Below are 15,793 nucleotides of genomic sequence, written 5' to 3' on the forward strand. Positions count from 1 at the left end.
GTTTGGGGTCGTTATCTTGGAATACTGCCCTGCGGCCCAGTCTCCGAAGGGAGGGGGATCATGCTCTCCTTCTGTATGTCACAGTACATGTTGGTATTCATGGTTCCCTCAATGAACTGTAGCTCCCCAGTGCCGGAAGCTCTCATGTAGCCCCAGGCCATGACACTCCCACCACCATGCTTGACTGTAGGAAAGACACACTTGTCTTTGTACTCCTCACCTGGTTGCCGCCACACACGCTTGACAACATCTGAACCAAATAAGTTTATCTTGGTCTCATCAGACCACAGGACATGGTTCCAGTAATCCATGTCCTTAGTCTGTTTGTTGTCAGCAAACTGTTTGCGGGCTTTCTGGTGCATCATCTTTAGAACAGGCTTCCTTCTTGAACGACGGCCATGCAGACCTATTTGATGCAGTGTGCGGCATATGGTCTGAGCATTGACAGGCTGACTCCCCACCCCTTCAACCTCTGGGAAATAGACGTATGAGTGCTGCCAGCATTGCTGCAAAGACAATTTCTGGATATGACGCTGAGCACATGCACTCAACTTCTTTGGTTGACCATGGCGAGGCCTGTTCTGCGTGGCACTTTCCCTGTTAAACCATTGCATGGTTTTGGCCACCGTGCTGCAGCTCAGTTTCAGGGTCTTGGCAATCTTCTTATAGCCTAGGCCATCTTTATGTAGAGCAACAATTCTTTTTTTCAGATCCTCAGAGAGTTCTTTGCCTTGAGGTGCCATGTTGAACGTAAATTGACCAGTATGAGAAAGTGAGAGCGACACCAAAATTAACCAAATTTAGCACACCTGCTCCGCATTGACGCCTGAGACCTTGTAACACTGAGTCACATGACACCGAAGAGGGAAAATGGCTAATTGGCCCAATTTGGGCATTTTTACTTAGGGGTGTACTCACTTTTGTTGCCAGCAGTTTAGACATTAATGGCTGTGTGTTGAGTTATTTTGAGGGGACAGTAAATTTACACTGTTATACAAGCTGTACACTCATTACATTTTATCAAAGTGTAATATAGATATAAAAATGTAGTCAGGCTTACTGGTTAATGCCCAGTTGAAGTCCAGAACAGATTGGTAAGACAGACCATGTACTAGCAACCTCCATTTTCATAGTCTTGGCTCCTCCTTTGCCGTTCTAACATTTGCACAGTGGGGTTTATTTACTAAAGCTGGTTCACTCAGAATCTGTGCATGGTAGCTAGTCAGCTTCTAACCTCAGCTTGTTCAATTACGCTTTAGCAATAAAACCTGGAAGCTGATTGGTTTCTATGCAGAAGTGAAGCTGCTTTAGTAAATCCCAGTGTGTCTATTTATGACTCGACAGGCCAATATGCACCAGAATTTGACTCCACTGCCCAGTTTAGGAGTTGCCATTATTCAACTGTGCCAGCACAGAGCAAGAATTGCAAAGAGAACAGCATTTGAAGGAAATTCCAATCCAGCTTTTATAGTGCTAGCATATATCAAAATGTGTTCATTAATAGACTTAAATAATCCAAAGTCCAATTTGCAGCTCTTTATCCTTTATTTTCCATCGTAAGGCCTCATGCACACTAGAGAAGCTAAAAACTGCTTAAAATTGCTGGACAAAAACACGAATGTTTAGCGGTTTTTGCCGGCGTTAAGCCGCATGTAGCCTAGTGTGTAAGCTACGTTTAGTAGCTTCAGTGTCAAAAAACTGGACCGTTGTTCAGGAGAGGGTTGGGAAGCCAGCCGCTCTGTCCTTAACAACAACAACAGCAACGGATCAGTCATCAGCTGTCTGCAGGGTTCCCCACTGACAGCTGAATGGGAAAAAAAAAAAACATTGCCGCAATTTACAAATGTGAAATAAACAGTATGGGGTTCCCCCCATCCTTCTTTTTTTTTTTTTTCCCCCAACTTGCCAGGCTGCATGCTCGGATAAAGGTCTGGTACGTATTTTGGGGGTCCCCATGACATAAATCCTTTTTTTTTTTTTTTTTTACCTTTAAATTTTGGCGTGGGGTTCCCCTTAAAATCCTTACCAGACCCAGAGGGCCTGGCATGGATTGGAGTGGACCCCAAGCCGTTTTTTCAGGTGATTTTTTTTTTTCTTTATTGCCGACAATGTTTTTTTCTTTTTTCATTCAGCTGTCCGTGGGGAACCCTGCTAACAGTTGATGACTCATCCATTGTTAAGGACAGGGTGCTGGTTTCCCGACCCTTTCCTTAACCAGTGAAAAAAAAAATCTGCTAAACGCTGGGCATCTGCGTTTTAGGAGAGTTTAGTAGAGTTTAGGAGCTGTCGGCATTTTTTCTGCCGAAAAGCTGCTGCTCCTGGATGCACTGGCCCTTGTTTTTTGTTTTTTTTTTCCTGCTGGTAAACGCTACTGCTACTAAAAGTTTCGAAACATCTGTGTGCATGGACACATAGGATAACATGGAGGGCCGTTTAGAAGCTGTAAAAAAAAAAAAAAGTGGCTGCAAAAAGAGAGGCCTAATACTTTCATCAGTAAAATAGTTTCAGGTACAGGAAGTGTAAAACCGCATAATATAAACGTGTTTAAGTCATATCCCCAGTTGACCAGGAATAAGAAGCAGATGACATGCATTCATTTATAGACATCACCTACTTTAACCAGCTAACAATACCTAGGAGACACAACAATGTTACCAGCACATTCCCTCTAACGCAAAAAGACAGATTTTTGGTGCAAGCAGTCTGGGGATTGAATTATTGCTCTCACTCTGACTTGCGCAGTTTTACCCTGTGTGGTGTGACCATCACTTACATATGCGTGCAGGACCTACAAGCACATTCAGGGGGATAAGGGTGCTCCTTCTTTTTTTTTTTTTTTTTTTTTTTTTCTTCCCCCTACACGGTCTCTTTAACATTTCTTGTGATAGCATGTGCAGTGACCGGTACGGTTTAATGAGCGATTTGGATTCTATTAGACTCCAGATCCGTTTTACTGGCTATCTTACTTGCTGGCAACAACCTAATTAACAGTTTTATACATACAGAGATGATCAAGGATTCACTGTTCTGATCACTTGTACAAGAAACTGCATTACTGCCACTAAAGAATATCTGGATCCTGAAATCGCCACCACTTTCCAAAGACATAAACATGTACGTCGGTCGGAAAGTGGTTAAATAAAGGTCACAACAAATGCAGAAAAAGCATTTGTGACCCTCAGTAATGTCACATTTGTGAACAAAGAAGCCCAACTTCCTAACAGTTATAATACAAAAACATTTAATAGATTATAAAAATCTGTTTTTGTTTTTTAATGGCTTTTCAATTTGTCTGTGTTCTTTCACCCTAACTTATGCTAGTCATATCCTAAGCACGTTTTGGGGCAAATCAGGTAATCTGGCAAGCCATACCCTTTTTTTTTTTTTTTTTTTTTTTTTTATGTGTCCAAAGCATGCTGGGAAATGACTCAATTGTCAGATTAGGCATTATCTTGCTGAAACAGTGCCATAACCGTGATCTTTGTTTGACACACTGGGATCATTGCAGCAGGCTTTACTAAATGCAATCAAGACAGTGTCTGAAGGTGGCTTAAGATGAGCTACAATGGCAATTCCTCAGGGCGCAGTCCAGCCGCCCATTGGCATGCCTATCAGCCAGCCTTTGTCAAGTCTAGCACATTCTGCTTGCCCAGGCTTTTATATAACTAATTGAATGAAAAGTCCTAGCCTGGCACTCTTGGAGGGAAGAATGTAGCAGTCCGTGTTCTAAAATCCATCAGGTCAGTGGTCCTAAAGAAAGTTGGCTGGGGTGTCTTCTGCTGCATTTGACCAGATCTGTCTTTTGTTGTCTTATGTCTTAATACTTGGTGGGAAAACCATAGCACCAGAAATAGCTCATATATAGTATTTTGAAATTCCAGATAGGTCACCCCTCCCCCCCTCTTCTTCTTTTTTGGATATTATCTTGAGTCTGACCAAAAGAGAACATTTTATTCATTCTTAGACTTAGAAGGTTGACATTTGAGTTGTAGGTTTATCACTATTATTAACAGTCTTTATTTTTCTGAGCCTCATAAATTTTAAAACCTGTCGATGCTGGCAGTTATCCAGTTGGTTTTCTAAATCCTTTAGCAGGCTTTGTTCTGTGATGATAGCATTGCTGCATTGTCATGTGGAAAAAGTAGATGGATATGTACAAACAAATGACCTTTAGGCTTGGATCACACTGGATGCGATTTAAAATCGTGCGTTTTCTGAAGATTACCCAACGATTTCTTGCGTTTTCCATTGCGTTTTGCAGTGCAATTGCTATTGTAGTCTATCTGAAATTGAAACAGAAACAAACTGCAGAAAACGTACTACAAGAACTACTTTTGAAATCGCGCTGCAGCAAATCGCGTATGTTAAGACACTGACAGTCACATTCATTAGATCCGATTTCAGGTATGATCTAAATTCCCAAATTGCATCTGAAAACGCGGCATTGTGAACCAGCCCTTAGACCTCGTTTGCACCGATGTGGCTTGTCATGCAATTTATCAAATCGCATGACAAGTCGCACCCTATTCGCAATGGAACCGAGTTGCACCGATTTTGAAAGTAGTCCCTGCATTACTTTTGGTGATTTCAGGTGTGACTTGCATTAACTTATCTGCATGAAGTTCACGGATGTCTTACAAGTCGCACCTAAGGTCGCACTGACATGCGACTTTGAAATAGTACAACTTCAAGAGAAGTCACATGATTTCAAAGTCATATTCAGTGTGATCCAGGGCTTAAAGTGGAACTAAACCCTTGTGTTCAGTTGAGAACACAAGCAAATGTGACCGTTGTTCACAGCATTCCTTAAATGTAACTGTTTTGGGAAGCAGTTAAATCGCTTTTTTAGTTCTGCTTTAAAGCCGAACTTAACTCAGCGATTTAGCATTTTCCCAGAACCGTTAAAAATTTCTTCACAAATGACAACTGCATAAAAACGTGCAGTTGTTGTTCACAGCATGCCTTACATTTTAAATGGTTGAAACTGAAAGCATTAGTCTGAGCTGTTTTTACGTCAATGAAGGAGGATCTTGCAAATAGTCTTTCTGCAGTTTTGTACACTTTGTACAAGAATAGTGTTTTTGTACACTTTGACGAGAATAGTTTCACACTGCACAAGAGAATAAACTCTTAACAATCAAAATTGTGCCGTGATACCGACAAGGCAGGAATGATGCACAGCTAGAGGAATTCAAATGTAACTGAATGGCATTGTCCAAAAGGTGTCGTCATAACCAGCAGCAGAAAGTAGATATTTTAACAAAGGCCCAGGAATACTTGTGTTACCAGCAGTCATGTTAAGAGGCTAGGGGAATGCTAAAGCGCTAGAATGTGCCATTTAACATAAGGGATGCCATACATTTTAAAGCTCTGCTAGTGTTCTTGTTCTCTGTACAGTTCTACCCAAATTCCTGAACAAAATTTGCACGGCGTTCCTGAAATTCTTCTTAACAGAAGACCATACCAGCTCAACAAAACCTTTACATGATTGAGTATATATCTAGCTTCTGATCTGCTGTAAATGATGAGGTGGCATTGTTTCTTCTACACCAGGACATATGAGATATGCCCTACACTGTGTTGGCCCACTTCTTTAGGTTTCTGCTAGTGAGCAGCATTTTTGAACATTGCAGTTGTCAAGGATCTTGGTGGTTGTCCTTGTAGTAGAACATAGCGCTCTAAGGCCGCATTCACATTAAAGTAATGCAAAACATGCAAACAATGCATGTTGTGCGTGCGGTGCCACTCATTAATGGCACCCCAAACACTGCAAGCAAGATGCACGTTATTGCACTCACAATGTGCGGCTAAAAAATGTGCAAAGCTAAAAAATACTTGTGCTTGTTTGTCTTGCTGGAAATGAATGGGCAGCCCTATTCGCAAAGTGCGTACAAGCGACTCGCTACAATAATGTGAATGGGAGACCAATGCACAACTGGCCACACAGTCCTATGCCTAGCCATTTTAGGTATATTCCCAAGAACCCAGTAATCCTATTGTCTGGGTGGAAATGTATACATTTTTTCTAGAGTTATTTTTTTGCAATCTTTTTATTTATTTTTTTTAAATTGAGTGCCCTGACACTATTTAGGGCTATGTAAATATTTATATTTCTCTTCTTATAGCACAGCCACTCAAAGAGTCCCTGTTGCATCTCCATCAGCTCATAATATCAGCAGTGCTGCCCCGGAGAGGACCAACTTCCCTCGTGGAGTATCAAGTAGAAGCACTTTTCACGCTGGTCAACTTCGCCAGGCTCGGGACCAGCAAAACATGCAGTTTGGAGGTGTAACACCAGCTTCTCCTTCTGGCAATAGCCAGGGGCGGCGTGGAGCCACTGGAAGCATATTCAGCAAATTTACATCCAAATTTGTACGAAGGTAAGTAAGGAAAATCTATATTTAAACGTGATGCTAGTAAAAGTAGACAGGCATAGTAATTAACTTCTAGTAGGAATAAATATATAATTCACTGATAGTCAAATACATGCTATTGGTGTTAGATATTAAACAGTTGTTTATAGAATAGGTTTAGGGAAATCTAACCCAAATGTATAACTGTTTGTGCTAGTTTTATATTAATCCCTAAAGCAGACCAGCAGTGAAGGGGATAGAATTCAGTAATGTCATATTTAGACATAATTTAAAATTTTTCCCTGCCCCCTCACTTATCTGTTTTTTTGTTTTTTGTTTTTTTTCTGTTTTCCTCCCATTCGTCTATCTAGAAATCTGTCTTTCAGATTTCCCAGAAGGTAGGCATGTATTCCCCACATCTCACTGTTCTCAACTCCCAGCACTGCTGCCTTTTCTCTGTTGTCCTTCCAAACTGCTGAATTTACTTGTTAATGTTCTGTGCCTCTCACAAGGGCAGTGTGTGCATAATTGTGGCTCTCTATGACAAATGAGTTCGGATCAGAACCTTATGATAAAATGGTGACTGGGTGTCACACGTTTGCATTTAGCATTATATATATTAGGTTCTGAACTGTCTCAAATCTCTGCTTGTTTCTTCCTGGGTGTAGGCTTTCATTTTCAGGTCTGTTACTGCACCTTACTACTCTCCTTTCCATGCCGATAGTATTATAGACTTCTCCATTGTGATAACCTTTGTACACTGCAGTTAGAATTACGCTTTTTGTTTGTGTTTGTCCTGACTTTTCTGTGCTAAATCTTGTCAGTTTACTGATATACTATGCATTGGGACTTTTTTCTAAAAAGTGGAGCAAAGGATAATGGAAATATTGACAATTCCAATCTTTCAGCAGTTTTTTTTTATTTTAATTTTTTTTTGGCTACTGCCAGTGCATTAGTGATTTAAAACCAAAACTTATTTTAATATTTAGATAGAATGTAGAAAGGTTGGCACCTCTGTTAAGTTTTTACTTCTGTCTGTGGAGTGATTCACTCTCTATATACTGTTTGTTCTGTTGACCATTGTCTCCAGTACAAAAATTTTTGGGGAAATCCAAAGTTTTTGAGTTGCCACAGTAACAGGACAGAGGGCAAGTCTTCCAATAAGGTAGCTTGTTCTAATGAAAAGGGATTTCCCTTCATTTGGAGGTTCTGTATCCAAATCAAAAAAAAAAGTTTTGGTTTTACATTCACTTTAAACCAAACAAATTCGTATTGATGGTGTATCAACGCTTCCATTGTTCCATTTTTTTATTTTTTATTTTTTTTAGCTTAATTGTGCTTTTTGAATCTGAACTACAATGTTGACTGATTTGTCATCTATCTAAAAGTTGTAAAATTTACAGAAAATATTTCTTTAAACCTCACAATTGTAGGTTTATGATGACATAAAGTACACAAATTCATCATGGCTTTTTAGGGGTTTTTTTGTTTTTTTGTTTTTTTTGGAGGTGGGGAGTGCAACATCAAGTTGCATGTGTAATCATAACACAGAACAGCAATATTATTTAGATATGCCTTTCAGAATAACCCCTGCAGTGTCCTAAGGAATTTTTCCAGATGGCCCTTGACATTTCTTGACATCTTATCAAGGAATGTAGAGTGGGTCTTGTGTTTTCCCCCCTCCCTGCACTTTCATACACACTCTTGCAGGTGCTTCTCACCCTTCGCCTCTGACACCTTGTCACCTTGTCATCTGCCATCTGGACATAACTTGGATCATCCTACGTGTGACTATAGGAGACATCTACATTATACATCACCTGCTTTCTGCATTGAAGAGATTAAAGGAGCTGTATCAGCTGCTTCAGCCTGTGCCACCTCTAATACATTGCCAAAGTCTGGAGTTTGTAAACCATAATCTGTAAGGTTGATTTATAAATTGTCATAATCTAACTGCATTACATTATAGTCTCTTTTAAAATTGAAAGTTTAATTAAAATTGGAAAAATATGGTGGTTTGTAGGGTTATTACTGCAATCTTCCAGAAAATCAAAAGTGTACTACAGAATGATAATCTAGAGTGTTTTAGTCCAAATATGCATTATATGTAATTGAGCCATAATACAAGGAGGACCTGCCTTCATTTTTCGACCTGGTTAGTAGTGGAGCCCTTGCACTCATTAAGAAATGCATTTGAGATCAGTGAGGGAAAATTTTCGAACACACAATATGAGGTTCACACATGGCATACTCATGCTTCATGTTGTAAGTGATCATGATGAATTTGTCTCGCTCTGACTGTTAGCTGTTAAGTGTGTGTGTGTGTGTGTGTGTGTGTGTGTGTGTGTGTGTGTGTGTGTGTATGTAATCTACCACCTCCAATGTCAGATAAGTTTCTTGCAGCTTTCTGTCCTGTCTGCCTTGTTACCTTACCTGCTGATACAGGTGTCTGAAAATTCACACCCCTTCACTGCTGGGGCTCTAGGGCTTAACAGTGTGCATGCGTTTTTTTTTTTCTCTTTTTTTTCTTTTTTTTATGCAGATCAGTTCAGTTATTTGTATTTTTGTTTGTGCGTTATATGCGTTATAATGTGCATGCAAGTGTAGTGTGTGGTTTATTTTTGTACGCAGTAATGTTTACACAATTTATACTTTGACCACTTAGCTGGTTGACTTTTTTAAAGTGCATCTCCAGCCAAAACCTTTGTGTTTTGGATACCATAGAGAGGAGTTAGAGCTTGCAATCGCAAAGTCCTCTGTGGCCGTGCTAGGAAAATTACCCCTCACTTCCTGTTCTGGTAAAAAAAAGTATTCACAGAAAGGCAATGTCTCCAAGAGGGTCAACTGCAATAAAACCTCACATTTTTATGGTCATCTGTGTCCCTCTTGGAGGTTTGTCTTCACTTCTTTCCAGGTGAAGGTGTCACTGAGGAAGTGAGGGAAATCACCCCCTGCCAGACATCGGACAACAATGAACCTCAGAGGTTCTATGCTTTTGTTTTAATAAAATAAAAGTTTTGGCTGGAGTTAACTTTTGTTACAATGCAAGGTTCACAAATACTGTCCAGGCCTCCTCCTGTTTAACAATCTTATTTTAGTATGCCAAAAACGTACAAGTAAAGAAAAAAAGAGGTAGAATTAGATTTGATTTACTCTCCTCCGCTCCCCCCTCGCTTTCCACTTCACAGAGCGTGCCGTCACCATTGTTCCAGAAAGATCCCTGGGGAATGCAGAGCAGGTGAAATATTATTAGAAGACACTTCAATCCATTGTGAAAGTCTTCTCCCCATATTCCAGCCTCTCTGTATCCCTCAGGATCTAGCCGGAGGGATTGTGACGTCACCCTGACTACAAGCAAAAGAAAAAGGTAAATCCTTTTTTTTTTTTAATTTTAATTTTTTTATTTTACTGCTACGATTATGCACCTACAAACAGCACGTGATTTTTAAAGGGGGTGGGGACCCAGACAGTATAAATGGACTTTGCATTTCCCTGCAAGTTCGTTTTGTTTTTCTGTAGTTTCTATATTTGCTGGTACCGAATATATTTTGTAGTCTAAATCGCTTTATTTTCATTATGAAAGGAAAGGAAAAAAAAAATTAAATGGATGACGTGCTGCCACTAGTGTGGACCGGGCATGTTTTTGTATGCCTCTATTAGTCATTCTGAGGCACAGTTCACATCTATGCATCCTAGTGTGGTACAGTTTTTATTATTTATTTTTATTTTTTCTGACTTCTTGCATTATAGGTTAGGTTTATGGCAGATGTATCTTCCATGGCTTGAAATGCTACCATGTGTATAATGAATCAAAAATGCACCACATCAAGCGACGAATAGTGTGATTTAGTCCTGTACTGGCTAATGGAACATGTGCGCAATTGATTATTTCAGTTATTCACTGTACATGCATAGCACTAGGCTGGGTGCGATCTTGCCAGCCTTCCAGTTCGATGTCCAGATGAGGTCTTTTAGTGTACATACAAATGCATATTATCCATAAATTCGAAAAAAATTAAATAAAAAAACTCTTCTATTTTTTTTGAGACCCAACCAAATTAGTTTAGTTTATGCTGGCACGTTTTATTAATCTATCCCACTGTAAACTCAGTGAAACGAATTTTAGGCAGAGTACACAGATTCTATTTTGAGAGAACATGATTACAGCAATAAAATAATGAGAAAAAAAAAAGAATTCATTAAAAAGTAGACCGCCAGTAGTAGACTCTGTTAACACAGTCTTAAACATCTTACTGTGCCTATAGAAGGATTCCTTAGAAATTGCAGCCTGTTGTAGAGTTGCACATTTCCTCTTTGTCAAACCCCAGATAATTGAACTGCGGTAATAATCAACGGGATCCTGTCTTTCAGGACCAAGCTTTGATTAAACACGTACAATCACTGCCTTACTTTTCTGTTGAGGCCCTAAAATAAGTCATGAAACAAATTTCCAGAATGGCTCTCCGTTTTGTCCATAGATGCAGAATCTTATGCTGAAGCTGTCTGTAAAAGATGCCTTGCTCATATGCCCTTTTGAAGGAGGATGCCTGTTTGGAGAGGCACTTCTTCCACAGCAGAAGGCTGAAAAATCCCTCTTCAGGGACTTCTACCTCCTCAAAATGCAAAGTGCTATAACAGTTTCCTCAAGCTTCATATTCCATGCCAAAATTCAGCCCTTCCTTTTGGTGCAAGATTCTGAACACAGTCTACCAAGTTTGCAACAAAGCTCTCTCCACATTGATCTGGATGCCTCACTCCTAAGAGTGGGTATACATCTGTTTGCATTCCTCTGGGTCATGGACATCCCAGAACTGTGGGTTCAGATAGTGGTTTCAAAGGGGTACAGAATAGAGTTCCAAACTCTAGCTCCTCATCGTTTGCTTCTCTCAAACCATCCAAAGTATACCAAAGGACACTCAGATATACAAGCTGCCCTGATCCATCTTTTATCGCAGACATTAGTTCTGATCTCTCTGGAAGATGGGCTCAAAGTATTCTATTCAAGCTCGTTCACCGTACCAAAACCCAGTGGGGATATTCTTCCTATCCTGGACTTAAAATCCCTAAACAGATACCTTTTTGTGGCCACAAGTTTCATATGGAATCTACTTGATCAGTTATTGCCTCTGAGACAAGGGAAATTCTTGGTATGAGTAGACATTCAAGATGCCCACCTCTATATTCCCATTTACCAGTTTGTGACAATGCTTGGGGGCTTGCAGGGGCTTTTCCCTCTTAAAGTGTTTATAAAGGCAAAAGGTTTTCTTAATGCATTCCTTGCAGGAGCTGCTCCCCCAGCCCCCCATAACACTTACCTGAGCCCTCTCCCAGTCCAGCGCTGTGCCCATCTGCAGCAGCTCTTCTCCACTCTTTCTTGTCTCCCAGGAGACTCGGCACCAGCAGGATCCATTGGCTTCTTCCGCTGTAAGTGTGATTCAGCCCTGTTCCCTCCTCACAGGCTTTGACTGTGTTCTTTGGACGCATACAGCCTGGCTCTGGAGAGGTCCCACATGAGTGACCCCATAGCAGCCAGGTTGTTATGGGGGCATTCAGAGAAGATGAGCAAAGGGTTGCCAGCAGGGGACCCCATAAGACAAGGTTTGGGGCTGTTCTTTGTAAAACCATTGCATAGAGCAGAGAAGTATAACATATTAATTTTAGGAAAAAAAGTTTTACAACCACTTTTAAGAACTCAGGGCATCCAGGTTAATGGGTACCTAGACAACCTTCCTCTCTAAAATTAATCTTCCTCCATAACTGTCTGCAAACATCCAAAGGGCTCACTTATTCTTTAAACATTCTGTTGGGTAATGGACTTTCAAAAGTCAGTCCTCCAGCCTTCCTTTCATCCAGGATATCTATGCTTTATTTTAGACACAGCCCAGACAAAGGTTTTCCTTCCTCCAAACAAGCTTCTCTAAGTTCTCATGCTTAGACCTTAAGATCAAAAGGAAATCCCTCTGTGAGATCCTCCTGGAGAGGCCTAGGCCTCATGGTTGCTTCAGTAGAAGCAGTTACCTTCATAGAGTTCTACTCGAGGACTTCCAAGACGACATCCCTTTTGGCTTGGAACACTCACTCTCCATCTCTCGATATTCCTATGCTATGGAACTCCATAGCATGGTGGATTACCAATCCAGCTTTGAAAGTTGGAAAGTCCTTTCTCCCACCTTCATGAAAGATAACAATGCAGGCTGGGAAGGAGCGTATCAGTATATCGTAGTTCAGGGTACCTTGCCACCTAGGGAAGCAAATCTCCCTATCAACATTTTGTAGCTCAGAAAAATAGGGTGCTCCAGTTTCAATTTTTTCTCTAATAAATGTCACAGCAGTGGCCTATATCCGTCATCAGGGTGAAACCAAGAATCGGGCAGCCTTGAAGGTAATAAATCTGATCATCTCCTGGATGGAAAAGTGTTGCCGAGCATGCGCTGATCACATCCCAGGAGTTGACAATTCGAAGGCAGATTGTCACTGCCTGGACCAAGGAGGAAAGGTTTCTCCATCCCTTCAGTCTTCTATGTCAGAAGTCGGGGGGGACAGATAAGGGTAACTTGTTGTTGAGCCTGGAAAGCCAGGATACCTATGTTTGTGGCCAAGACCAAGGATCCTCTGGCACTGCAATTCCCTGGTACTTCCATGGACTCAGTTCAGGGTTCAGGCTGATATATGCCTTCCCTCCAGTGTGGATTTTTCCTTGACTGCTCCAAAAGCAAGAGGAAATCTTTGTTTACCATTGAGCCAAACTGGTCCAGGAGAACCTGGTACTCAGACAATCTCAAACATGTAGGAGGCAATCCCTGGCCACTCCCAAACAGACCAGACCCACTGTTCCAAGGCCCCCCTGTATTATACTGCTTCTCAGTCACTGGCTTAAAGATCTGGGCTTCAACAGCAATGCTGTTAAAGGATGGGGGGTGGCATATCTGATTTATTAAACCCACAACAGTAAAATCAGTCTGTATATGCAGTAAAGCATGCTTATTATACTCACTGTGGAACCTAAGGGGTTAATCTTCTGCATTGTGTAAAAACACTGTTTGATCCTGACTTCTCTGATTCTGCCCTTCTTCTTCTAGTGTCCCCCTCTTATCTCCTGAAAATGCATATCTTGTGGAGACACAATGCACATGCTCAGTTTGGTGTATATTGCTAGAGAGTTTTTTTTTTTTTTTTTCTTGTGAGAGCACAGGGCCAATCAGCACTCTTCAGACAGAGGTCAGGGTTTTGCATCCTCCTAGAGTAGAAAGAAAACTACTCCTATAAGCTTTAACGCATGCTCTGCCAAACACTGATGGAAGTCATAAGACTGCTCTAACTGCTGATGAGAAAAGGTATTTAGCAGTTTATATTTACTAAAATAATTGCATTTCCATGTTCTGTGTACTGTGGGAGACCAGATATAGTGAATGCAGGGTCCTGGGTTTAGTAACACTTTAATCATTCCCACATTATTTTACTCAAGCCACTTCGAAAAAATTATCTGTTACTGAACCCGGAAATAATTTTTCACCTGCTGTTAGCGCAAGCATTTTAACCCCAGAGACAACTCTGTGCCTTTTTTATGTTCTGGCTTTCCTACAGTTGGAGTAAAACTTAGCTTTAAGTACACTTGGGCACAGATTTCAGCCTTGTACATCCTATGTCAAAAAACCTTTGGTTTTACTGTCACTTTTATAAACCATTATTCAAGGTGTCTCATGAATCAGACCCCCATTACAGAACCCTGTGCCCCCCGGGATCTCATTCTGGTCCTCTCTACCTTACAGAAGCTGTCTTTTGAACCCATTGTGGAAATCACTTTTGGGTGATCTCTCCAGCAAAGCAGCCGTCATGGTGGCTATCACGTCTGTTAGATTAGGTTTTAGAGTTAGTTGCCCCTTCTTGCAAGAAGCCCTTCCTAATCCTTCACAAGGATAAAATGGTCTGCAGCAGTTTGGGATTGGCCACTGTTTGCCAGGAAGTGGTGTAATACACATCACTACCTGATTCATTAATTGCAAGGGGGAATCCTCCTGGTCTAAATGTTACTGTTTACTGTGGTCCAGGCCTGGAGGAGCTAGAGATCTGGAGGAGCAGGATAGCCCAAGAACCATAAGTGAGCATCGGGGAACACATTTAAAGCCCTGTAGAACTGATCATTTCGCTCTAGAGCTGTACAGATAATTTTTATCTGAAAGCCACAAAAATGTTGTAAAAATCAATACCAGTAACAATTGTAAACCTACCTTGGATGGCTAGGGGTTAAATGAGGGCTTCAATACTGCCATTGTTAAAAGGAGGATCCTTTTTGTCTATTCATACACAAACTCGGCTATTTGGCAAAAAAATCATTTGTCCTAAAACATCCTAAGAGTTGGGCAAAGCGGGTGACTTGACCTTTTTTGTTAATATTAACATAAGTCCATCATATCCAGTGAGTTTACCCATTTAAGGGGGCTACTATAGAGATGGTGTGGAGGAAGAGAGCACCATATATTATAGGCAGTGGAGCACTAGGTTGGTTTCCATTAGTTACCACAGAAGGAAGGACCCTTTTTGATGAACACCAGATTTGCAATCGAGACCCGGAAGCCAGCGTCCGAAGATGTCAGTGGCCAGGCAGGGAGCTGAGGGACTCCACTTTGCTTGAGCCAAGGTGAGTATTATAATAATTAAATTTTATGCTTTGAATTGGATTATTAGGGATAATAATAAATGTTATTTATGATAATGGATGTATTATTTGTGTTTTATTGATTATGGTCTTTGAACTGTTTTTTGATTTTTTTTTTTTTTATTATCTACTATTGGGTTAGAGGTTTAATATTGGTTTATATTAGATACTACAATATTAAGGGAGGGTAGTGCTCTGTCTATATAATACATTTTCCCAGTATCATTTGTGATATAATACAGAAGCTTAAAGTGGTTGTAAACCCTTACATATACCTAGTGAAGTGACTATCCTCAGGTGATACACAGATGAAACAACTCCTTCTACATTAGTTGTACCTGTTTATCTGCAGTTTTTCTTCTCTACAGCCATTCAAATCCAGACTATATAAAACTTGTCTGAGCTGTCAGAAAAAATTTAGATGGACAGCTGAAATTACTCTCTGCAGAGCTCAGTGAGTAGAGCCCTGAGAGCTGATTGGAAGGAAGAGACTCACCCTCCTTCACACAGCACATAGAAACAGAGCTGAGGCTATCAATCTGCTGGAGGTCCTTCCCCTGTCACCATTTTTCTCTTGGTGTCAGGAAAACTAGTCAGAAGTGATTCATGCTGATGGCAGAGGAATGAAGCCGCAGACAGAAATGACACTTAGTGCTTTTAATTGCGACAAGTACACACTATAAAGGGATATGCTTTGTTCTTATTTCATGTCTGAGGTTTACAACCTCTTTACGGGAAGAATGGGGTACATTAAGCACAGAGTATCTTGTAAATATGTGATTTT

The 15,793-nt window shown here is 40.7% G+C and overlaps 1 protein-coding gene across 8 annotated transcripts in view; it reads left to right on the forward strand.

Annotated features, from left to right (window-relative positions):
• Window positions 1-15,793, forward strand: part of MARK2 (microtubule affinity regulating kinase 2) — a 207,644-nt gene that overhangs the window by 174,988 nt on the left and 16,863 nt on the right. For 5 of the 8 annotated variants that reach the window (XM_089652805.1, XM_089652803.1, XM_089652802.1 and 2 more), the window contains 2 exons: window positions 6,126-6,380; window positions 6,725-6,751. In XM_089652805.1, coding sequence (XP_089508931.1) covers window positions 6,126-6,380; window positions 6,725-6,751 — 282 coding nt within the window. The remainder of the gene's footprint in view (window positions 1-6,125; window positions 6,381-6,724; window positions 6,752-15,793) is intronic. The other 3 variants (XM_089652807.1, XM_089652809.1, XM_089652804.1) reach the window with 1 other exon arrangement.

This window comes from Staurois parvus, unplaced genomic scaffold (genome assembly GCF_062004578.1).
Source record: "Staurois parvus isolate SC_StPar_1 unplaced genomic scaffold, SC_StPar_1.0 ptg000694l, whole genome shotgun sequence".
Lineage (NCBI taxonomy): Eukaryota > Metazoa > Chordata > Amphibia > Anura > Ranidae > Staurois > Staurois parvus.